The sequence below is a fragment of the Myxine glutinosa genome, chromosome 2 (assembly GCF_964187855.1).
Source record: "Myxine glutinosa chromosome 2, kmMyxGlut1.1, whole genome shotgun sequence".
NCBI lineage: Eukaryota > Metazoa > Chordata > Myxini > Myxiniformes > Myxinidae > Myxine > Myxine glutinosa.
In genome coordinates this window covers 28,302,240-28,327,758 of record NC_136262.1, presented here as the reverse complement: position 1 = coordinate 28,327,758, position 25,519 = coordinate 28,302,240, and the positions used below count along the sequence as shown (strand labels likewise).

Genomic DNA, 25,519 nt, shown 5'->3' with positions numbered 1-25,519 from the left:
GATGGCCATCTTAATCTTATACATTCCTCACGTGAGCCCCACTCCTGACTCCCTCCGTGGTCAATGTCTCTCCTCTCCGCACACGGGCGGTTGAACGAGCCCCGGGCGGACGTGCTCTAAACGTGCCGTCTCGGACTGGGGCCGCGGCTGCAGCGCACCTCCTTGCCAAGCCACGGGGCAAACCCAGCGCGGCGTCCAACGTGCGCGAGGCCCCAAGTGCGGACCCGTACGCGTCTTTGTAGACGGGGCAAACTGTCCCGGACGCTTGGTTTCGTGCACGAACTCACAGTGACTGGACGTGTCCAAAGGTATTTACCGCCCAGGTAACTCCTCTCGCCAGACGTTTCGCAACGGCGCGTTTTCCGCGCAGCGTAAGGTCGATTCCACCTTCTCGTCGTCGCGGGGCGAGGAAGAAGAAGCCTTTCTTTCCCTCGTGTCTTTTTCCTCCCTTTTCCGTCACTTCCGCTTCCGGCCACTTCCGTTTCCTGCCACTCTTTCAGAAGGGCTCCTGACCCTCCAACCACAACAACTACACAACAACTTAATATACTACACACGGAAGCAAAGACCTGCATGGTAATTTACATACATTCCTCTAAATATGTAACACTCCCCCCCTTCAAGAAAGAAAGTTTGAACCCAGCGAAAACTTTCTTTGCCGGCCAATTTGGAGAAACAAACCAGATAACTCAACCCCCCCACATTATCAGTTCCCCCCGGGCACAGTTATCACTTAAAAATAAAGCCAGTTAAGCCACTCGATAGCACTTTTCCGGGAGGCCAAGCCGAGTATTCACTACATGGATGCCTTTAGGAACGCGGAGTTCACGGTTAGTCCGTGCAGGAAAGTTCTCTACATGGGCGCCTTGAGGAACGTGGAGTTCACGGTTAGTCCGTGCAGGAAAGTTCTCTACATGGGCGCCTTTAGGAACGGCGTTCACGGTTAATTCGTGTAGGAATCTTGGCTCGGCGGCTCCGCCGCCTTCAGTGCTTCAACTTCTCAGAACGTCCCTAATAATTAGGGTGGGACCACTGGTCCCTGTAGTCCCCTGAATACCGGTCTTCTTCTCGGCCACTACTTTGCCAATTCTTCCTTCGGGAGCGGCCGTAACTCAGGGAGCCTCCATAATAATATTGACTGCGGCCACCACCAAAACTACCGCCCAGTTGTCCTCTCCTGTAGACCTCTCGACGCCTACGAAATGCCTTCCCTACTGTTATGGTCCGACCCTCCAAATCCTTGCCATTCCAATTCTTCTCTGCCTCTCTGGCGTCTTTTGTGCTGGCAAACGTGACAAAGCCGAACCCTCTTGACTGTTGCGTTTCCCAGTCTCTTACCAACCGCACTTCCACCAGCGGCCCATATCTGTTGAAGACAGAGGTCAGAACTTCTTCCTCTGTTTTGAAGTTCAGTCCCCCTACAAATAACTTGGCACTTTTGTCACCATCCCGAGCTGGTGTGGTGTTATTTTCCCTGCTGGGCTCTTTCTCAACCCTCAGGTTACCATAAACTTGACCCCCGGCCAAATCATTCCCGAGAACCACAGATACACCCTCTACAGGCAACGTGGCTTGTAAACCGACGGTGACCGGTCCTGACACCAAATCGGACTCCAACTGGATGACCTGAAGGGGAGCACTAACACCGCCCCCGATCCCCTGTAAACGAACACTATCCCCCGTTGCCGTCTCCTCGGACCATGGCAAAATGCCTTCAAGCATTAAAGATTGATGGGCCCCTGTGTCTCTCAATATCCTAACCGGTCTCCGGTTAGTCGAGGCTCCATCCAGTGACACAAACCCCTCGGAAACAAATGGTTGGTAACCCTCTTGATGGCGATTTCTTACGCTAGCCATCGCATTCGGAGTTGTAATAGTCGGACTCCGCTCTGGGTTGTCCCTTTTCATGAGGTAACAACTGGACATCAAGTGTCCAGGTTTTTTGCAAAACGCGCAAGTAGGCCCGGAGGAAAAACTCGGGGTCTGCCTCGGGCCCCCCGAACTATAAGTTTGTCTTGGGCCCGCATCCCTCTGATTTCGAACCGGTGGGGTATCATAGTTGTCCCCATAATCATCTCGAGGCCGCCGCCATGTATGGTCGTTCTCCGCACCTGCTGTTCCCCACCTCCCCTGCGGAGATCTAGGCGAGGAGTTAGGTTCGTGGACCCCTATTCGGTGGGTTAAGGCATAATCATCTGCCATGGTGGCTGCGTCCCACAACTTTGGTACCTTCTTTTCCTGCAGGTACACTTTGATGTCCTCGTGGACACACTGCTGGAATTCCTCCACCAGGATCAAGTCCCGCAATGTCTCGAAGTCTTTCCCGACTCCTTTTGACTCACACCACCGATCAAACATGTTTTCTTTCACTCTGGCAAACTCCACATGGGTCTCACTCTCCCTCTTCCTGGCATTCCTGAATTTTTGCCTGTAAGCTTCCGGAACCAACTCATAGGCCTTGAGGATGTGCTTCTTCAGTACCTCATAATCTGCACATTGGTCCATTGGTAGCGCCGAATAAATTTCCTGAGCTTTCCCCACCAGCACACTTTGTACGAGTATGGTCCAGGCCTCCTCCGGCCAGTTTAATTGTCGAGCCACTTTCTCAAAGTGTGGGAAGAATTTCGCGACTTCCTTTTCACTGAACGGTGGAACCAGCCTCACATGTCTGCCCACATCCCAGGTTTTCTGGTGAGGTGTCGACCCCGTCAGCAAGGGTGGTGCCTCTCCCCGTTCTCTCATTAACTCCAGCTCCTTGAATTTGATTTCTTGCTGAAGCTGCATGTCACGTTCCTTTAATTCCCTTTCCGCTTTTCTCTCCTCTGCTTCGAGGTCCCTTGCAGCTCTCCTTTCCTCTGCTTGTTCCTTTTCTCTTCTTTCCTGGAGTTCTCTTTCCACTCTCCTTTCCTCTGCTTGTTTCTCTTCTCTCCTCTCCTCTGCTTTCCTTTCTTCTTCTGCTCTTTCCTTTTCTGCTTTCCTTTCTTCTTCTGCTCTTTCCTTTTCTGCTTTCCTTTCTTCTTCTGCTCTTTCCTTTTCTGCTTTCCTTTCTTCTTCTGCTCTTTCCTTTTCTGCTTTCCTTTCTTCTTCTGCTCTTTCCTTTTCTGCTTTCCTTTCTTCTTCTGCTCTTTCCTTTTCTGCTTTCCTTTCTTCTTCTTTTAACCTTTCCTGGAGTTCTCTTTCCACTCTCCTTTCCTCTGCTTGCTTCTCTTCTCTCCTCTCTTCTGCTTTCCTTTCTTCCTCTGCTCTTTCCTTTTCTGCTTTCCTTTCTTCTTCTTTGATCCGTTCCTGGCTCCGTAATTGCAACTCCAGTTTCCGGAGCTCCACGTCTTCTGGTTCTTCGGGTAGCCACTCCCAGGCTAACTCGTCCCATGTTCCTAATCCCACCATAGATTGTATCACCGTGGCCTGCAACTCTGCCTTCCTCAAATTAGTTCGGACCTCCAAGTTAAAATGTTTGGCCAATTTCAAGAGATCCGACTTTAGCAATGCTCGGAACTGTGCCTCACTCGGGGTTACCCCAAAGTTCTGTGCCACAAACGCCATGGTGCCTATCGTTAACACCTGTTAACCTTCACCCCAAGACTTTCCCCAATTTCTCAAAAAAAAAAAAAATATTACCAATTAATAATTAATTAATAAATTTTAATTACCAAAATTATTATTATTTTATTATTTTATACACTTTTAGATCCCGGACGTAGACCCAATTGCGAAACCGCAAATCGTAATTTGGACGAGCCCCCAATTCTGTTACGTGGTCCCCTCAGTGCATACCAGGTCTCGGTGACCCCCGGACCGTGAGAGGACCTTCGCCAGCAAATAGTATTAGATAGGCGCATTCGCCACGCAATCCATAGGAATTTCACCCAGGCGACAACTGATGTGCAAGTATATATTTCCAATGGTAATGATACCAAACACTTTCAAAGACACAACCACGGAGATTTTCCCCGAGCAATCAACAATACACAACCAGGCACAATCAATATTACAACCATGTGAACTCATCTACACAAACTCTAAGATGGCCATCTTAATCTTATACATTCCTCACGTGAGCCCCACTCCTGACTCCCTCCGTGGTCAATGTCTCTCCTCTCCGCACACGGGCGGTTGAACGAGCCCCGGGCGGACGTGCTCTAAACGTGCCGTCTCGGACTGGGGCCGCGGCTGCAGCGCACCTCCTTGCCAAGCCACGGGGCAAACCCAGCGCGGCGTCCAACGTGCGCGAGGCCCCAAGTGCGGACCCGTACGCGTCTTTGTAGACGGGGCAAACTGTCCCGGACGCTTGGTTTCGTGCACGAACTCACAGTGACTGGACGTGTCCAAAGGTATTTACCGCCCAGGTAACTCCTCTCGCCAGACGTTTCGCAACGGCGCGTTTTCCGCGCAGCGTAAGGTCGATTCCACCTTCTCGTCGTCGCGGGGCGAGGAAGAAGAAGCCTTTCTTTCCCTCGTGTCTTTTTCCTCCCTTTTCCGTCACTTCCGCTTCCGGCCACTTCCGTTTCCTGCCACTCTTTCAGAAGGGCTCCTGACCCTCCAACCACAACAACTACACAACAACTTAATATACTACACACGGAAGCAAAGACCTGCATGGTAATTTACATACATTCCTCTAAATATGTAACAACATCAAGATTATCTGCTCTGTTAACATCAAGATTATCTGCCCTGTTAACATCAAACTTATCTGCTCTGTTAACATCAAGATTATCTGCTCTGTTAACATCAAGATTATCTGCTCTGTTGACATTGAGACAATCAGTTTGAAATTTATTGAGTGTGATCTGCGCAACAATTATATTGGAGAAAACATGGCGCCTGTATCACATGACCAATGACATCATAATTATCACTAAAATAATCATACCTGCGTTGACGCGCACTATGGTGAACATTGGACAAATACGGTGGTGAAACCCTCGGCCAACCCAGTAGAAGTAGGCATTGGGTCAAAGGTTCGTCACACGGTGAGAATGCAAACGATTGGGTGAAAGGTGGCCGTCACGTGCAAACATTCACAAACACACGTGCTATGGCTCCGAGCACATGTGCAATGATCGAGGCCATGCGTAGCCTGACTGCTATGGCGTGCTATGACTTCAACCAGACTACATTGGCATGTATATTGCACTTGGGTCACATCGCAGGCAAATGCACGGATTGCTTCAAATTTAGATATTATTTGGACGAAGCAGCTTACACAAGGATACACAAGTGAACCTAGACCCAGCAAAAGGTGATCCACCCATCATATACCTGTCTCACATCCATAACATCTAGAGATAGGGTGTTAAGAAATACTTTTGTGAAATAATTACTTTTGTATAATCATGTTACTGTATAAAGCAATATATTTGGGTTGGCTTGTTAATGTCTACTTGTGTATTTGTCTAGTATGTGATTTATGCACGAACTGCACCATGAGCCAGTGATTAATGTAAAGAAGACATTTTTGTCTCAAATTTAATTCAACTTCCTGAACAACAAATTAAATGAAATGTTTACATATACAATCGACTCTGCATGGCATTAGCGGTGCCTCCATAGTCAAAAATCAAAACCGATGCGTTCAATCCCGAACACTGTTGGATTCTCAGAAGAATCTTAAACATGGTTGCAAAAACAAGGGGGACAAGATGATCCCATTTTCATTTTTTTCCTCAAATTTTCAGTTTTGGTCACCAGGACATCATCTTCTTCATTTCAAAGATGTAATACAGAGGATGGGTTTTCTCATTAACGGAAACAAGATTTATTTAAGATAACGAAAACAATTATATTAATACAATACGAGCAAATAACTCATCCTTCTGGGCGGATTAACTTCCCCAGAATTACGGACGGGTTAATTTCTCCGGAAATACGGACAGTTAAATTTCTCCCAAATTATGGATTGGTAAATTCCCCCAGAATTCACGTTTTTCTGAGGAACTGTAATGCCCCTTTCCACTGGGACTGGCGCTATACGATACATATTGACATAAGTAGATTGCAGTCCGCCCCTACCCTGAAACTCCACAACTATCATTTTATTTTAGCAGCCAAAACATTTTTGAACACTCCCCGAGTAGAAAAAAAACAAAAAAACAAGCAGTTTTAACTCATTCTGTTGAGTGGTTTAACAGTGTATGGAAGTCAAACAAACACTACTACTATTACTACTCCACATGCTCACCTAAGGGGTGTAGCCCTTTTTCACTTCGTTTCCTTGGGAAAGGGGGAATATGAGGTTGGGGCAATAATTTATTGGGACTTTTTTGGCCATGGTGGTGGTGATAGCTCACCTACTCTTCGCGAAGGACACCATAGGATCTTTAACCCTTAGATTCAGTGATTGGGCCTCGGAGGCCCACAAGGTTTTGTTTTTTTTGCAAAAACTATGCTGTACAATTTTTTTTTGGAATGAGCCTCATTTTCACCGACTTTCATGTTACACAAAATTCAGTGACATAAATAAATAAAATTTTCATTCAGGCTCGTGGGAAAATCTTCATTCTTCACTTATAACCCAAACATCTGACACGAATGCAGGCCTGGGGCCTTCGGAGGCCCCACATAAATGTTGTTGTACTACTATGTTATTTCATTATTTTCTTGATATGAGCCTCATTATATGCTCCTATAACTTGGTTACAAATAATTCAGTGACAAAAATATGAAAATTTAAAAACTTTACACGAATACATTCGTGGGGCCTCCGAGGCCCAATTGCTGCATAGGTGTTGGATTTTTGACAGTTGTGGACATATACATTCTAAATAAAGGATTAGTGAATCATATTTTTTGAGCAAATACTCCTCCCTGAGCCTCAATCTTTTAGAGAAAAAAAGGTTGAAAAACCAAGAACAAAATTTTTTTACGAAAAGATTCATTACTTGTATGGGATCCTCCCAACTTATAGGATCAATGATTCACATTTTCTGAGCAAATACACATCCATGAGCATAGACTTGGATTGAAAAAGGATATGAAAGAAAAAAATCAATAAAAAAACAAACAAAAAACATTGCACTAATACATCCGTTGGGCCTCCAAGGCCCAATGGCTACGTTTATGTAGGATTTTTGACGCCTCCATCTAAGAGTTAAGGTTCACCAATTAATGCCGGCAGGCGGGACACCCAGTTTAACGTACATCCGAGGAACGGCACACACATTGATGAATCGCCCAACCTGTGAAACACCAGGATGACAGTTTAGAGCTAGATGGGAATTCCTCCAATGAACATCTTAGAGGCCAGTGTAAAACAAACACACAGAGAAACAAACAAGAAATACGTCGTGTATAGCACGATACTTGCGAAATCCCTAAAATAGGTTGTTGACTTTGGCCTATGTTGTTCTTTTGGCTGATGTTGATCTCATGAAAAATAATTGGTGGTTGGATTCAGTGGCCTCATGTGCAAATCTTCTTCAAATTTAAAGTCAATTGGATGAAAATTGACAATTTTAGAAAGTTGGCCTATGTTGACCTTTTGGCTGATGTTGACCTCAAAAATAATTTGTGGTTAAATTTGCAGACCTGATGTGCAAATTCTCTTCAAATTTAAAGTCAATCAGATGAAAATTGATGTTTTTTAAAAATAGGACAAAGTTGGTGACCTATGTTGAAGTGGATGTTGACCTTTTGACCTCAAAATCAATAGGCTTATTGCTTATGACCAACTCTACCATTTTGCGAAGTTTCGTGAAGAACGGCAAAAATTGTGACGTGTAGGCAACTGACAAGACAGACAAGAAAGACTTCATGCAGAGCACGTACGATACCTGCAAAATCCACCCTCAGCTCTCCCAAAAAAGTTGCCATGGAAACATCAAATTGTCCATTTCATTAAGATTAAAATTGACGATCTTAATCGTAGCTCAGGTCAATCTGATGAAAGTGGATTATTTTCCAGATGACAATTGATTTTCGAAGTTTGACTTTGAGTTGACCTTTGACCTGAATAAGAGTTGATTTGCCAATTCAGTGACTCGATATTCAAATGCCATTCAACTTTCATGTCAATCCGATGAAAACTGACAATATTATAAATTCCACCTTAAGTTGTTGACCTTTGGCCTATGTTGACGTTTTGGCCAATGTTGACCTCAAAAATAATTGCTGGTAAAATTCTCTGACGTGATATGCAAATCCACTTCTAAATTTCCAGTCAATCGGATGAAAATTGAGGATTTTAGAAATTCGACAAAGTTTTTGACCTTTGGCCTATTTTGACCTTTTGACCTCAAATTCAATGGAGTTCTTCCTTATAGCCAACCCCACCATTTGGTGAAGTTTCGTAAAGATCGGTTTAAAATTGTGACCTGTGCTCAACTGACATACAGACAAACAGACAGACAGAATAACGCACGCAACCAACCAACTCTGCCTATGGTGGCCTATGGTGGCCAGTGGAGTTGGTGGTAGATTGGAATAATTTCCAGGTTGAAAGTAACTAGAGCTTCCAGGGAAGCAGAACTCAACTGAGCTGACTGGACAACTTTAAAGTAGGTCAGTTGTCTGTACAAGATTTGACATGCGATAGCAACCTACCTTGTGTGGTCAGAGTCTTACACACCAAGTTTGATCAAAATCCTTAAATATTTGTGGACGTTAAAGTCTTAACGTCGTTTCAGAGCTGAAAACAATATGGCGGCCTATGGTGGCCATTTTGTGACGGATCGGGTTGGAATGCAATAGCAACCTACCTTGTGTGGAAAGGGTTTAACATTCTAAGTTTGATCAAAATCTGTTAATATTTGTGGACGCTAGAGTGTTAACGTCGTTTTCATGACCAAAAACAAAATGGTAGCCTAAGTCCGCCATTTTTCAACGGATCGGGCTGAAATGTAATACCCACCTGGTCCTTGGGGTAAGGATGCTGCATGTCAAGTTTGATTAGAATCGGTTGATATTTGTGGACGCTGGAGTGTTAACGTCGAAAAGTTAATGGACGACAGATGACAGACGACGACGACGACAGACGCCGGAGGGTTCAGTATGTGATACCGTCCAGTTGAGTTTAAAAAATGATGGTTGATGGTACTTATGAAAAGATGGTGCAATCTAGTGTAAAAGTTGAATCAACCTGATGATTGTGTGATGCTTTCAGATATACAATGAGCAGAACACCGATGGCAAGGAGGGTTCGGGACAATGCATCCATCTTCAGCTGTGGGACACGGCTGGCCAGGAGAGGTCTGCATGGGTAAACGGGCACGCACTTGGTGATGAGGGCCAACACACAATAACGTGCTTCGTGTTTAAGTTGTTCTCTTTCTCCCTGCAGATTCCGCAGCTTGACCACGGCCTTCTTTCGCGACGCAATGGGTTTCCTAATCATGTTCGACATAACCAACATGCAGAGCTTCCTTAACGTGCGGCAATGGATGAGTGAGTGCTTTCAACTACCACACTCTTTTGGATCACATCAGATTAACAATTTGAACTTTTTTGTGCATTAAAAAGTTGAATTGACAACGAAATTTTATTTATTATTATTTTTAGATGTGGTGTGAGCCTCAACTCACACTCACACTCACCTGTTAGTGCTGCTTTTCAGCAAAAGGATCGATATGCCAGATCCAATATTTTTTGGAATTGTCCTTCCCACCGCCTTAATTTTTTTTGTGTATATGGTCGAGGCTCATGGAAGAGCTAGTATTAGTACAGTGAAAGGATCAGGATGGAGAGAGAGAGAGAGAGAGAGAGAGAGACTTTTGTGCCTTTTTATTATAAAAATACAAGCCATTTCACAAAGCGGTTGTAAGCAAAGCAACCAGTTTAAAGAAACATTTTGTAAGGATCATGAATTCACCAAAAGGAGCAAATGATATTTAAAGGAAACCAGCAAGTATAAAAATTTTACAAACCAAAGGTGAAGACACAAACAAAACCACAAACAATTTTTAAAGGAAATGCTCATGCAAGAGCTATGACCACATCAAGAGCAAATTAAACGTTTAATTAAATTAAGCGAAACATTGAGAGAGGGAGAGAGAGAGGGAGAAAGGGAGAGAGAGAGAGAGAGAGAGAGAGGGAGAGAGAGAGGTAGGGAGAGGGAGAGGGAGAGGGAGAGGGAGAGGGAGAGGAAGAGGGAGAGGGAGAGAGAGGGAGAGGGAGAGGGAGAGAGAGAGGGGGAGGGAGAGGGAGAGGGAGAGGGAGAGGGAGAGGGAGAGAGAGAGAGAGAGAGAGGGAGAGAGAGAGGTAGGGAGAGGGAGAGGGAGAGGGAGAGAGAGAGAGGGAGAGGGAGAGGGAGAGGGAGAGAGAGAGAGAGGAGAGGGAGAGGGAGAGGGAGAGAGAGAGAGGGAGAGGGAGAGGGAGAGGGAGAGGGAGAGGGAGAGGAGAGAGGGAGAGGGAGGGAGAGAGAGGGAGAGGGAGAGGGAGAGAGAGAGAGAGAGAGAGAGAGAGAGAGAGAGAGAGAGAGAGAGAGAGAGAGAGAGAGAGAGAGAGAGAGAGAGAGAGAGAGAGAGATAGAGACAGAAAACGAGAAAAGACTAACAGCAGAGCCGAAGGCAAAGACAGGGGGAGGCGGACAAACTAGAGATGCAGGGAGGAATGGACGTCAGGAGTGGATGCATGGGGTGGACAATATGGATACAAAAGGAAACTCTCAGGAGGGAAAACTGGAAATTTGGAAGGAAGGGGGATTGGGGTGTGAGGGAGTGGGGTAACGATGGCAGAAAAGATCATGGTTTTCGATTTGGTTGAGATGGTGGTGAACAGCTAAAGACCTAGTGTAGTCTTGAAGACCTAAGGGAAGAATTATATTGAAGAGGATTTGGAAGTTGGTTCTACAGGCAGAAAAATGAGGAACAAATGAGTGGAGCCAGTGAAATCCAGGTGAGCAGTGATCCTGGATTTACAGTGCCTTAAATTTCATCCAATGGCTGGCGAGACCAGCCACCCGCTGCATCTTCTGAACATCTCTGTGTTGTTCATTTACAAACAAAGCAAATTAAAAGTAAACTACATCAACATTTCATAGCCTAAGGTTTATCAATTTTCAATCACTTCACATCTGTCAATGGAGCAAAATGCATCGTTAAGCATCAAATCCATCTTGGTACTGTGGAGGCAGCCATGTCTTGTCTCTGAGCTGTCTACCCTGGGTTCGAATCTTGACCCAGCCATAAACGGTCATCCAGGTGTGTTTCGCATGCAGGGCAAGGCACCAATGTGTGTGTGTGTCGTCCATCGGATTGATGTTCAGCTGGAGGAGCTCTGTGCCAGCACTGGTCGTTGGTGGCCATTAAACGTCATACGGTCTCCTTCGTTAAGAGTAGGCGAGCAATAGCCGGTACCCTGGTCAAATTCCAAATTCCTACTGACTTACCAGCGGGCCCAGTACTTACTAGTGGGCCTAGTACCAGCGCCACATCTACAATGCCCAGCCAATGATACTACCCACAGCTATTTGCTGTGTATGAAAGAAGATGAAGAAACTTGAAATGTCTTGTTTATTGGATAACCAATCATGGATCTGCAAAAAAGATACACTGATTCAAATAAAATACTGGGAAATTCCAGAAGTTGCATTTGCTGATTATTGTGCATTTTTAGTAAAGATGGGGTAAAGTGAAAAAATATGAAAAGAATCAGATCGAATCATTCTCAGCCCCTGAAGTTTGATTTCAGTTTCTTTTAATTTTGAAACGAAAAAATAATTTGTGGAAACCAGACGTGGGAGAAGGGAATGTTGTTTGTTGGGATGGAAATTTGAAGAGCGTAGGGTGGGAATGGGTAGAAGAGGGATGGGAGTAGGAGAGGGAGGCAAGAGAATGAATGAGAAATGATTGACGACTACTTCTACTATGACTGCTGTCCTTCAATCAGGTTGTTCTTCCATCATCTATTAAAAAACACCTGGGTTATTTATTACCTTTTGTTCAGAGTATTGACCAGTGAACAAGTATTTCTTTGGTATGCTGACATTTTGGATTTATAACCAAATAACAATGTGAATGCGAAGAACTTGAGGAGCAAACCGTGATTGAATTTGTTATCCCTTCATACCCCCATCCCCTTCTTTACTCCCAACCTTGCCTACCTTTATTGGTTGCCCCCAGCACAGCTCCAGGTGAATGCCTACTGTGAGAACCCAGACATTGTGCTCTGTGGGAACAAGACGGACCTGGCGGTGCAAAGGGCGGTCAGCAAGAAGGAAGCGGAGGACCTAGCAGAAAGCCTTGGGTACGCAGACCTCATTGCTTTTTGTCCATTTCACAGTTTCCATTGAGTGGGACAAAAGCGATTTTGTGTCAACAAGTAAACGAATAAATATGATGAATATGAAAATTGATTAGATGTTGCTCAAAGAGCATCAATTCGTGACTTTCGAAATGACGTAAAAATGCGAAATGAGGCCTCTTTGTGCATGCGCTGTGGCTGTTCACACTGACTCGGTTGTGCTCGTAGGTCACTTTTAACCTGCTGTCGCCAATGCAAAATCTGTTATTCAAGTCGTCTTTTAAACGTAATCTTCAGCATTTAGACGAAAGAGTGGCAATTTCGAAATGGTTAACCATAATTGTTCTGTGTAAATCGGACTCACGCAAATTACGAGAAATATCCGTGGAAGAGAGGTGATGGATCGGCTGTGGATATATATATATATATATATATATATATATATATGCGTCAGGATCCAAGCCATTCCTTATCCCAGACACATAATACATTTTATTTCGCCCCAAACTCCACATTCCTGGAGTTTCAGGTGCACAAGCATTTTGGGGTGGATAGTCTCATTTTGAATGTGCTGTATTATATTACCTTCAATAAATACTATTTGCTAATTACACATTCAATTTTTCATCATTAGGATAGTGACATACAATCGGTGATTACCACGACCAAGGCCGAGCGTGGATCTAGATGAATCATATAATAAGGTTTAAAAGTATGAACCATTGTTGCACAAGAAGCACATGTGGAAATGTAGGTTAAGACTTGATGTTAAAAATGCAAAACAAATGAAGAGAAATAGATTTTATTTTTACAATACATGTTTCCTGTCATGTCACAGACTTACTTGCTCATCAACCTTTTTATTTATTTATTTTTGAAAAGTTCCATTTTACCTTGGCTATTCTCTTACTTTCTGCATTGTATATCTTTTAATATCGATAGCAAGAGGGACAGGAACAAAGATACCCCAGAAACAGATAATCAGTTGCAGTGTTCAGTGTCCCAAGGCTCCATGTGCTACCTTGTCTTTCATGTGGATCAAACTTTCGTGTGGATCAAAAAGTTTTGTGAATTAATATTCCTTGTTGAACTCATGTAAAGATAGGCAGTAATCATGTTTGATGCGCCAAAATTACATAATGTGAAACGACTTTAAAAGAAAAACCGCAAAAGAAAATTCCTGCGCACAAAAAGTTTAACATGTATGTATGTATGTATATATATATATATATATATATATATATATATATATATATATATATACACAAAGAATTAAGTTAAGCACCCCCCCCCCCCCCCCCGTTATTCTACAACCTCGCACATTACAAGTTTGTTGTCGTCAAAACAGTGTAATATACCCATGATATTGCTATATTTTCTGGAGAAGTGATATTATGGTCACATAAAAACATAACAATCATGCCGTTTTCAATATTTTATTCTGAATAATTTAAGGTGAAATTTTTTGGGAATTTTAGGCATATTTTCACCTCAATTTAAGTATGGAGCTATAGGTCCATCACGGACAGTGTGGATGACGTTTATGTTTTCTAACGTACAGTCATTGTTCTGAGAAGACCTCTAGCGATCTTTGCGTCAATAACGTGTGTAGGACCCACGTGATCGGATCACTACTCAACCCAACTCAACCCTACGAGTGCACTCATCTGCATTTCATCAATGGATAATTGCTAATGTCATACCAATCATTATTTGATCTCACATACCTTAGAATATATGCCAATGTATACATATACACAAAGAATATATATTAGGGGGTGCTTACCTTAATTCGTTGTGTAGGGGTGCTTAACTTAATTCTTTGTGTATATATATATATATATATATATATATATATATATATATATATATATATAGTCATTTCTACTACTACTGCTGCGACAACTGCAACATCGACCCTAATTACTCCCACCTTATTGTGGGTAGGCCAAGATAATGGCCTACCTAATGGCCTAATTGGGGAAAGGTTTTGGCCAAGATATGTATGTAGAATGATAATCCGAGTGTGCTCGTCTTTGTGGTGTTGGTAAACCGAGACCCAAGATCACCTTTTTCACGCATGTGCTCAAAAATCAAAAATTGGACTTTCGCTTCCTGTCCCTTGAGCAAGGAAGCAACTTCGACCTCTGCATGGCATCAAAGTTTAAGTATTTTCCCATTCGTGTCTTTGTCAAATTTCCGCTCGTTATTTTATTGTGTATGTGTTACTGTGTGTTTCTAGTTAGTGTTGGTTTGCAATTCGTGCAAACTTGTGTATAATAAAATCGTTTTCTGGTCGCACCGCGTGCGCGGCCTGGTAACTTGAGACTTCCCTCCTCCCGTCGGTGTTTTGTTAATTAAAGTTCTTTCCTTTGCTCTATTGCTTATTTCTTAGATTTGCTCTTCTCCCCCTAACTTTCCCAAACATCTACCCTACGTCTACAGTAAAAAAAAAAAAAAAAAAAAAAAAAATCACATGGAAGAGCAAGTGAGATAACAGGAGGTTAGAAAAGGAAATTATAAAGTGTCTGGTTAACTGAAACGCCAAGCTTGCTGAAATTTACTTTTGTCGCAGAGACGTGAATATGGGGTAATAGGTGTAAAATAGAATAGTTATACCATAAGTACATGTTCAGTACAAGTGTGTGGTTTCTGTGTAAAACGATAGAGCAGGTGTCAAGGTTTATTTAGGAGATGATACTTGTGACCCCTCTCCACTGTAATGTGTCTACAAGCTTCTCCAACATGCCGCTCATTAAGTTGTTAAATCAATCCATTCGTAATCTGTCTGTTTTCTTTTAAAGTGAACTGCCAATAATCAGTTCCTCGAGCCCAGTGAACCTGAGTTTACCACAATTGGGGATTTACCACAAAACTCTCATTAGGAGGTTTCAACCATGATGATTAATTTCCCCAAAGTTCGCTTGGCCCCAATGGGGAAATTACCGTAGGTGACAGATATTATTATAGTTTCTGTTCGTCAGAAACCGTAGATTTATTTGACTTTCCCAGCAGAAGGCTCCATAGACAACCCGTCGCTAAATTGGTGATCGTCCAGGTGAAGGATTTGACCTCGAGTCCAGTCTTCAGTCCACCATTACAGTACATCATGTGGTATGATAGTACTCCATATGTCGGGTTGGCATGGGTAAAATGGCCGCCCTTCCAAATGTGTACAAAATGATGTGATATATATATATATATATATAGAAGCTACTTATGACGTGTTACCTTTAACCTGTTGGTGGTGACAGTGTGGTCCATTGTGCCTCCCACAGCATGCCATACTTTGAAGTAAGCGCCCTTTCAGGTGAGAACGTACCAGAAGCCGTAGAAGCCCTTCTCGGCCTCATCATGAGACGTATGGAGGAGAGCGTCGATAAATCATGGATACCTCATGGCACAGTGCGACCCGGAAACAACACGCCGGGCGAGAAAGAGCCTTCTTCAGGGTGTGGGTGTTAGGTCATGAGGTTTTGGATTTCGCCGTGTGCGATGTTAGGCCTTCAAAAGGCCCATCCCGGATGTTACCCCAACAGCTTTGGGATTTGAGAATTTTTAAATGTATTTTTTAACCTGTCCACCCAAGATGACAATCAGGCTTTCCACCATTGTGCTTTGACCCTTACTCACACACCTGCTGCACTCATAATCTCTCAATTTTTCAACACTTGGGAGTGTCCGGGATAGTATTTTCAGTGGGAAGTTTCTGGTAATGACCTGCGAACCGATCCTACTTTGCTTCCTAACAATGTCTCGATGGGTAACAGGGTGTCCAGAGTTCATTTAACAAGGCAACAATCAGCATTCCACAATTTGTTTCGGAAATGCACTTGAGATTGTGAGGCATTCGCAAGCGTCGAGGTTTCAAAAGAATTATGGTTAGACTCTAAAAATGGGACTCGTTCACTGCAGCGACTCCAACACACTAGTTTCATAGGCACACGCCACGATGGAGTAATAAACTGCTGGTGCTAGCACCGAGGGATTGCATGATAAAGAGTAGGCCTACATGATAAAACAGACTGAAATTTTTGTTATAATTTTGAAGCTAAATGTTGTTTTTTTGTCAGGGTTTTTCATTATTAATCACTGTGTAAAATTATGATCGTTACCTGAAAGGCAAAGCAGTTTTGAAACGGCACCTATTTTTTGTTCCCAGGTGTAAATATGATGAAAATATTGAATTAAAATATGCAAACGGTAGCCATTTTGTCTCATTTTCATGATGAGTCGTGACCGACTGATTGACTTTTTATATATATATTTTTTATTACGATTCATGTCACGAAAGAAGGGCCTGGCAGGATAGTCGCGATGTATGAGCATCGCATCTGAGCTAACTAGCCTGGGTTTGACTCCAGGCCCAACTATAAACCCTCATCCTGGTATTTCATAGACAGGCCCAGGGATCAATGTCTGCACCGTCCACCAGAACAACGCACCTTGTCGTCAGGGAAGAGTCGGCGAGTTATTGGCAGCACCCCAAAATGTTGTTGGGTGAGGGATTAACAAACACCAACAGCATAATTGACCTTTTGACGGATGAATATAATCAGCCATTCACATCCAAGGGCCAAGGAAACTACCAGTTCTGCCAATGTCCATATAATGCACCTCGATCCCCTATGCTCCTACCAAATTCCAGCTTAAACCCATATACGTACTGTTGCTGCTGCTACCAGCTTTTCAAATAAGCTATTCCATGCCTTCTCTTTATTATCAGGTTGTGGCCCCTGATCCTGTCAATGTAGATTATGCTGAAAATCTCATGATCTTAAAACCCTCCATTATCTTAAACACCTCCATCAGATCTGCTTGTAAGCACGTCCCTTTCTAATGTAAAAAGTCCTTCACCTGCTTCTCATAGCTGTCCAGCTAGGCACAGAATCAATCCAGTTTCTCCATACTGGACCCTCTCTATCCAGCTATGTCCATCCTCAGATATGGTGACAAAACTTACACGATATTCTAGTTGAGGCCTCACGATATTCTTGTACAGAATCCACACTACTTTTGATTTAAAATAGATCGCCCTACGAATATAATCTAAAACCCTGCTACCTTTGCCTATTGCTACCTGGAAATGTGCTGCCTGCTTAACTCCTACTTATTCCTACCCCCATATCCTTCTCCTGTGTGACATGCTCCAAGACTGCCCCTTGCATAACGTAATCCCTATTTTCAGTTTACCCAACCCCACTCATACATTTATTTTTGTAAAACCATCTGCCAATCTTTCACCCAATCTCTGAAAATATATAGATTTTCCTGAATATGATCACCACTGTTTCTGCTACCTATTTTTGAGGATGTCTTCCACAAATTTGGATAGTCGAGTCTTAACCCTGCGAATACAACCAAATCAAGAAAAAGAGCAGAGATTGCAAACCCTTGCCAGGATGTATTTTCAGTTGTTTTTAAGGCTTTTGTGTTAAAACAAATATGGCGGCCGAACCACGTGACCGATGACATCATTATTTTTTTTTCTCCACCAATTTATGCCGACATGACGCTCAATAAATCTTCTCTTGATGGGATGAAGTTTTGTACTTGTCGAATTATGACGTCATAATGGAGGCACCTATGAAATCATTAACATATTTTATTCCACATGGATAGTTCTTTGCAATGAACCATGTCTCAATTTTTTCTATTCAGCACTGAGATATAGAGGTGCAAAGTTTTTCGGGTTTTCCAGGATTGCACCTATGCCACGTGACCTATGACGTCATAATCATAATTTAAAAATTCTACACGTGGAGTTGCACCTACGGTGCAAATTTCCTGTCAATCAGACCAACAGTTGCAGAGAAAATCCTATTTATTCTGTGTGGACAAACTGACAAACAGACTCAAATGCAATACCCTCTCCTGTGGCGAGGGCAATAAACCACTGTGTAAATCATTGATGTGAATTATAAACAAGAATGATCGAAGTACTGTATCCCAAGGTATCCTACTACTTACAATTGTCCAGAAAGGCTGTAATAAAGGGCTTTTCAGGGCTGTAATGTCATATTCTGGCATAGAATGGCCCAAGAAGTAGACATGTTTGCTAAAGCGATCCGTTGTGCTTATCTTCTATCTATAATTCCAGTAATCTCTGTCTGTACGTTTGTACGTTTGTTTGTTTGTCTGTGACCGCTGTTTCTCGACAACTACCGGTCCGATATACTTGAAACTTGCCAGGTATATTGCTGGGGACCCGAGGATGTGCCTTTTCAAGGTTTCATATTAATCGGACAATTACTTACCGAGCTATGTCCAAAAAACGATTCAACCAATCAGAGAGCAGCGAACGATCGCGTGTGCCGAACGTGGAGGACACACTCTGCCTCGGATGGCACATTTGAGAGCGTATTCATTTATTTCACGTTTGCAAACTATGTTGGCGTTAAACTATGTTTTAAAACTAATAAAACCGAATTTGCGATTCATTCGCTTTCCTGCGCGTTTGTGCACGCGATGGCGATTTCTTTACCAAACTCCGGAAGCCGTTCGCTTTGGACCAAACCATTGCATGTAAATAGAGGGGGGGGGATTGTCACCGTACTCGCAAGCCGTTCGCTTTGGACCAAACCATTTCATGTAAATAGAGGGGGGGGATATAATTTTAGATATAGATATAGTACGGGCAATGCCCTAGTTTTCTCAATGGCCAAATCAAGAAGCGTCATATAGTTCCAGAAATAGCAAGATGAGAGATAATCCATGATGATATCAATCTAGGGTGCTAGAGATGGGAGGTGTAAGGGGGTCAATAGATGACAAAATTGGGGTCAAGAAGTTGCAAAGGGTTCAAGATAAGACAAGATACTAAGCCCCAAAAATGTCAAGGTATGACAATGGCATGACAATGCTGAATATGAAACAAGAAGCCTAATATTTTTTCTGGCTACAGTTTGCCACATTCCCGAAATACACAAGAACATGTACAGTCGTGGCTAAAAATATTGGCACCCTTGCGCTTTTTTCAAATAATTCACCATTTCTTCCAGAAAATTGTTAAAATTAAAAAAACTTTTGGCATCCACAGATTTATTTCTTCGGTTTGCAGTGGAAAACAAAAAGCGGAAAAAAATACTAAATCTTAGCTAATTCCACACAGATATCCTAAAATGGCCCAAACAATATTATTGGCACATTTTAGAAGCTAGAAATAATTAGATTTCAAGCAGGTGATTCTCCTTTACTTTGGAATTGAACTCACCTGTGGTGAGTTTCAGGTGCCTGAAATATTAAATCACTAATTCAACCAGTTTGAATGGAGAAAAGGAGTCATTCTTTTGTTTTGTATCACTGTGTGCACCGCAATGAGCATGGAGAAAAGAAAGAAAACCAGAGAATTGTATGAGGAGGTCAGACACAGGATTGTAGCCAAGCATGGACAATCTCAAAGCTACAACTCCATCTCCAGAGACTTTGATGTTCCTGTGTCCAACGTACGCAATGTTATCAGGAAGTTTAAGGCCCATGGCACTGTAGCCAACCTCCCTAGACCTGGCCGCAAGAGAAAACTTGATCGAAGATTGCAGCGAAGGATTGTCCGAATGGTGGAGAAAGCACCTCGATCACCTGCCAAACAGATTGAAGCTGACCTTCAGACACAACGTATGACAGTTTCAACTCACACCATCCGTCGCCAACTCAATGAAAGGGGTTATATGGTAGGAGACCCAGGAGGACCCCACTGCTGAGAGAGAAAGAGCAGAAAGCCCGACTGGAAGTTTCCAAACCACACCTCAACAAGCCAAAATCCTTCTGGGAGAATGTCCTATGGACAGATGAGACCAAATTAGAGCTTTTAGGTAAAACACATCATCTCTATGTTTACAGAAAACAAAATGAAGCCTTCAAAGAAAAGAACACCTTCCCTACAGTCAAACATGGAGGAGGTTCAGTGATGTTTTGGGGTTGCTGTGCTGCCTCTGGCACTGGGTGCCTTGAATGTGTGCATGGAATCATGAAATCAGGAGAATACCAAGGCATTTTGGAGCGCAATGTTCAACCCAGTATCAGAAAGCTGGGTCTCTGTCGAAGGTCATGGGTCTTGCAGCAGGACAATGACCCCAAATACACTTCAAAAAGCACCTGAGAATGGTTCAAGACAAAACACTGGACTGTTCTGAAGTGGCCAGCAATGATTCCAGATCTAAATCCCATTGAACACCTGTGGGGAGATCTGAAAACAGCAGTTGGGAGAAGGCACTCTTCAAACCTGGGAGAACTGGAGCAGTTTGCACAAGAAGAGTGGGTCAACCTACCAGTAGAGAGGTGTAGGAAGCTCATTCATGGCTACAAGAAGCGCATAACTGCAGTTATTTTGTCCAAAGGCCATGCTACCAAATATCAAGTCCAGGGTGTCAATAATTTTGTCAATGCCATTTCCTTTTATTTTCTGATTAAAAAGGATATATTAAGTTCTGAATCAAAAAACAAAGGTTCTGTAATATTAACAGTGAAATAGAGATTTGTGGAGACCAAATACTTTTGTCAATTTAAACGTATTTTTAGAGAAAATTGGGAGTTATTTAAAAGTGCAAGGGTGCCAATATTTGTGGCCACAACTATCTATCTATAATTCCAGTAATCTCTGTGTGTGTGTGTGTCTGTCTGTGTGTTTGTCTGTGACCGCTGTTTCTCGACAACCACGGGTCCGATATACTTGAAACTTGCCAGGTATATTGCTGGGGACCCGAGGATGTGCCTTTTCAAGGTTTCATATTAATCGGACAATTACTTACCGAGATATGTCCAAAAAACGCTTCAACCAATCAGAGAGCAGCGAGCTATCACGTGTGCCGAACGTGGCGATCAGACTCTGCCTCGGACGGCACATTTGACAGCGTATTCATTTATTTCACGTTGGAAAACTATGTTGCCGTTAAACTATGTTTTAAAACGAATTCAAACTGCGATTAAATTAAAACGATTCATCCTAACTGCGATTTGCGAACTTCCGGACAGTGACGACTGTCCGGCAGCACGCTTTCCGGCATCCAATCACAGAACGCTTTGTTGCGTAGGCGTGGCCGATGTGAGACGAGCGGAGCTGAGCGCGTTACGAGCTGACCGCCATTACGGTACGTAATTCGATTTCTTATGCGCATTATTTCTCCCAATTCATTCATCTCCCAATTTCTCCCAATTCAATTCGTATCACTAATAAAAACGAATTTGCGATTCATTCGCTTTCCTGCGCGTTTGTGCACGCGATGGCGATTGCTTTACCAAACTCCGGAAGCCGTTCGCTTTGGACCAAACCATTGCATGAGGGGGGGGTTCTGTGGTCGTTGCGAATGGACCAAACCATTCATGTAAATAGAGGGGGGGGATTGTCGCTGTACTCGCAAGCCGTTCGCCGTTCGCTTTGGCGTTGCGAATGAACCAAACCATTTCATGTAAATAGAGGGGGGGGGGGATATAATTTTAGATAGATATATAGTACGGGCATATATATAGTACGGGCATGCCCTAGTACATATAAATATATGGACTGTTCTTTGGGTCTTATTCACATTGGGTCTACTTGACAGGTCTTATTCACATTGTGATATTACTGCCTTATGGGTCGCCATCTTGTAATAGGAGTGAGCTGCTGCAAATTCGTCTCATCTTTCGGTGAAGACACAAAACGAGAATTCACAAAAGTTCGAAACATTCGTCTTTATTTCAAAGGGTGGCACATGCAAAAATATCAGACATGCTTAACAAACAAGCACCAGTAAAAACGTGTTCCAAATAAAAGGTAACCACGTCATGCAGGATAAGTGATAGTCCAGCCAATTACTGTGAGAACTCTCCGTGCTCTACTGACAAACTCTGAATGTATAAAGTTTGGCAAAACCGTTGCCCCAATGGACAGTTTAGATGAAACAAAGCATGGAAGTCTGAGAAACGTAACGCTATTCACGTCCCAGAATCGCCCTTCTCCAGTAAAACCCGCCATACGTTGAGCACGAGTTAAAAATTCCCCAAAAGAGGCGTCAAGTTCTGGATGAGACTCAAAACGAGCGGGGATCACCGGATCATGGAAACTATAAAATGTACAAAAATCAGTGACTTGTGCACTTTTTGCTCCCCGTCACCAGCTGGCTACAGACTGCGCAAACATACGACTCAAATCCGCAAGACTGCGTGAAAACACAGTTGTTTCAATTTGTACACAAAAGCACAACGGGACGTATGTACAAGTGTAGAAAGGTCGCTTGTACATATGTATAACAAATGTAAACAGAGACAAAGTCACAGTTTGGTTTCATTTGTACATGCCAGGGTCTTACGAGAGGACGGGACATGGGGGGGAGACATGGGACAAACAGGCTAGATGACCCTGCCAGCTTATCACAGTGATTGGTGCAGCACATCACATTGTCCCAGCTGCCTCGAGCAGGGCAGGGAACGCTGGAGCAACAGGTCCGTGTGCTGGAATGCTCAGGTATTCCTGAGCACAAAAGCAGCAGCGGACATGTGGAGTGCACACGCAAAATGCGCACATTGAAAACCCTGCAAAGCACGTTGGTACGCACGAAAGGCGGAGGCAGACGGTCACGATACGGTCACGAGCTTAAGCACGAGGTAAATGTGTGCATAAACCGATGAAGATGGCAAAATCTGGAGTAAAAGGATGCGACACTTCCCAATCCCATCTGTCCAGGCCCAAAAGGATGACGGTGGCAAAAATGAAGCTTGCAACACCCTTTCGGTGAGGGTGCGGGGTGGAGAGGAGGTGCAAGAGCGATGAGGGAGATAGCCCGTGACTTTAACAGTTCCGAGCCATGTTCTACAAGCAGCTTGGAAAGGTTACAAGAAATCCTCCCTCAACCTCCACAAAAAATGCCATCGTGCCTCAGAAGCAAGCTAACCCAGAGCTTGAAAAAAAAAAAGAAGGAAGTAACAATCCATTTGTAACAAATACCATTGGGACTTTTACGAAATAAATAACAGCATTAATACAAGCAGCAAAGGATTGAGAGGACTTACTCCCATGGAGTGGAATGAACAGAAGGATGCAACTAAGGAATGAAAATATGGACCGATCCTTTGGAAAGTGCATGTGCTGTGCTTTTGACTCTGTGCGATGAACCGATGTTGCGGACAAATTATCGGTGATCTGCCATACACACTGGCACAACCACATGTGCTTTGAATCGAGTGATGAAAAACGATGCATGGTGTTGGTCTTCCGAAGGCAAAGGAAAAAATGGGGGATGAGTTCGATAAAAACCGAGAAACTTTTCATCATTGGAACTCACTTTTTGGCAAACACTATCACACAGACCACCTTGAACAGTACGGGATCTCCCACAACCGAGGACTTTGACGTTGTCGAGACTTCGTTTTGGGCTTGCACACATGACATTCGGAAACAGAAGTGGCATAAAAGAAGTTCAGTTGGAGGCATAAAGGCAAATCAGGCAGTAGTGAGCTGAAGAAGGAAAAAAAAAAAAAAAATCAACAAAATGCAGACGAAATTTCACAACCAGGAAGTGGAAAGTTGAACAAATAACCAGACGACAAAACATGTGAACAACCTGATACAATAAATCAGCTTCGCCGATAACAATCACATCATCCCCAATACGTAAAGAAAATAACTACTTTGATAATAATTACATTACAAAAAGGAAAAATAACAGCAAAGCTCAGCGATGTCGAGATATCCAATGTTACAAGTACGACCTGCGAACCAGATCCCAATAAGCATGCCTAAGGGTCACATCTCACGGAGTCGTCACGCAGGCTCCTCGGCAGAGCGGGACTCCGACTTGAGACGTACAAACTCTCGGGCGACCTCATCGTTGGTGCGTTGAGACAAGATACGGAGGATTGTAAGGCCTGTGTCGTCCATCTTGAGACCTTGTGCCAAAGCGCACCAACAGGCGCAGCCTCCACGTTCCTGGATGTCGCGCAGCTGCAGGACGGACAGGCCCAGCATACGATCCTCACGCGCGAAGCAGTAGTCTTTGACGCAAATGTGCAGCTCGTATGCGTCGGGTCCATCATCATTTCCCAGCATGCTGCAGGCAAATCGATTTTTTTTTTAATGTTTACAAGATCGAGGCTCGTGTTAGAGCTAACATTAATCACACAAAAAAAAAACGGACACATAAAACATATAATAAAGGGAGCGGGAGACAAGATGGGGAGAGAGAGGGAAGCACACAAGTACAACAGTAGAGAACAGGGACATCGGGAGATCTGTGGGAGGGAGAGGGCTTGGGGGGGAGGAGGCATGGGAAGGTTGAGTTAAAAAAACAGGTGGACACTACTGCCAGGGCTTCCAGTAAAGAAGTCGGTATTTCAAAACAGTGGATCTGGGGTGAATTAACGGGGGTAGAAAAGATCAAGGTTTCGGATGGGGGAAGATAAGAGATGATGGTGAACAGCTGTTTTAGAGACCTGGAGAGAGGAGTGGGATTGAAGAGAGTGGGGGAGTTTGTTGCAGAGGCGGGAGAAAAGAGGAATGAAAGAGTGAAGGTGAGCGGAGAGTCTTGATTTTGACAATTTCACAAGAAGATTGTTGCTGGCAGATCTTGTGCGACCTGTAGGAATATTTGGGGGACAGAGCACAGACAGAGCTGGGGAGGGGGGGGGGGAGTGGGGGGGGGGGGGGGGCAAGGTCGGAGAGGAGTCGGTAGAAGACAGAAAGACCACCAACCTGCCTGCGGTGAGTGAGTGAGAGGCCCTCAGAGTTAGCTTCATCGTGGGGGATTCCAATGATCCTGAAAGCTTTGGTTTCAACAGTGTGAAGACGAGCTAGGTGTGAGGCAGGAGCACCGGCCCAGAGGGGGGGGGGGGGGGGGGGGACGACGACAGTATTCCATTGTGCTGCGGATGAAAGCCTGGTGAGCAGCTCAGGTGTGCCATGGAAGGACTTCGCACGACGGAGGATGCCCAGTCGGCGACTGGCTTTGGAGGCCAGCTTGGAAATGTGGTTTTCCCAGGAAAGATCATGGCAGATAGTGAGACCCAAAAGCTTGAGTGACAGAACTTCTTGGAGAGGATTGTTCAGAAAGTAGATTGGAGGGTTTTCCAGTCAGTCTTTTCGGAGAGACATAGTGAGAGTGTGAGATTTGTCAGGATTGAAAGACATGTTCCACTTGTTTGACCAGTCTGTGATTTTGTCCAGGTCTGCAGAGAGTGAGGAGGATGCAGACTGCCGATCTGAGGGATGAGGAATGGAGCGGCAGAGAGTGGAGTCATCAGCAAAGAGATAGAGAGGATTTTCCAGAGAGTCGGAGAGATCATTGATGAAAACCAGAAAAAGCACAGGGCCCAGAACACTGCCTTGGGGAACTCCAGCTTGAACAGGAAGGGGAAATGAGAGAAACCCATT

General features: G+C 43.8%; 2 protein-coding genes across 8 annotated transcripts in view; one reads left to right on the top strand and one right to left on the bottom strand.

Annotated features, from left to right (window-relative positions):
• The window catches only part of RAB27B (RAB27B, member RAS oncogene family), a 50,992-nt gene extending 34,609 nt beyond the window's left edge, over positions 1–16,383 (top strand). For all 7 annotated transcript variants that reach the window (XM_068108560.2, XM_068108564.2, XM_068108561.2 and 4 more), the window contains 4 exons: positions 9,101–9,186; positions 9,278–9,381; positions 12,057–12,180; positions 15,456–16,383. In XM_068108560.2, coding sequence (XP_067964661.2) covers positions 9,101–9,186; positions 9,278–9,381; positions 12,057–12,180; positions 15,456–15,642 — 501 coding nt within the window. In that variant the 3' untranslated portion in view covers positions 15,643–16,383. The remainder of the gene's footprint in view (positions 1–9,100; positions 9,187–9,277; positions 9,382–12,056; positions 12,181–15,455) is intronic.
• Positions 16,384–21,833: 5,450 nt separating this feature from the next.
• Positions 21,834–25,519, bottom strand: part of LOC137421952 (protein unc-13 homolog B) — a 53,757-nt gene continuing 50,071 nt past the window's right edge. The window contains exon 14 of the mRNA XM_078772575.1: positions 21,834–24,200. Within this exon, the coding sequence (XP_078628701.1) occupies positions 23,915–24,200 (286 nt within the window). The 3' untranslated portion in view covers positions 21,834–23,914. The remainder of the gene's footprint in view (positions 24,201–25,519) is intronic.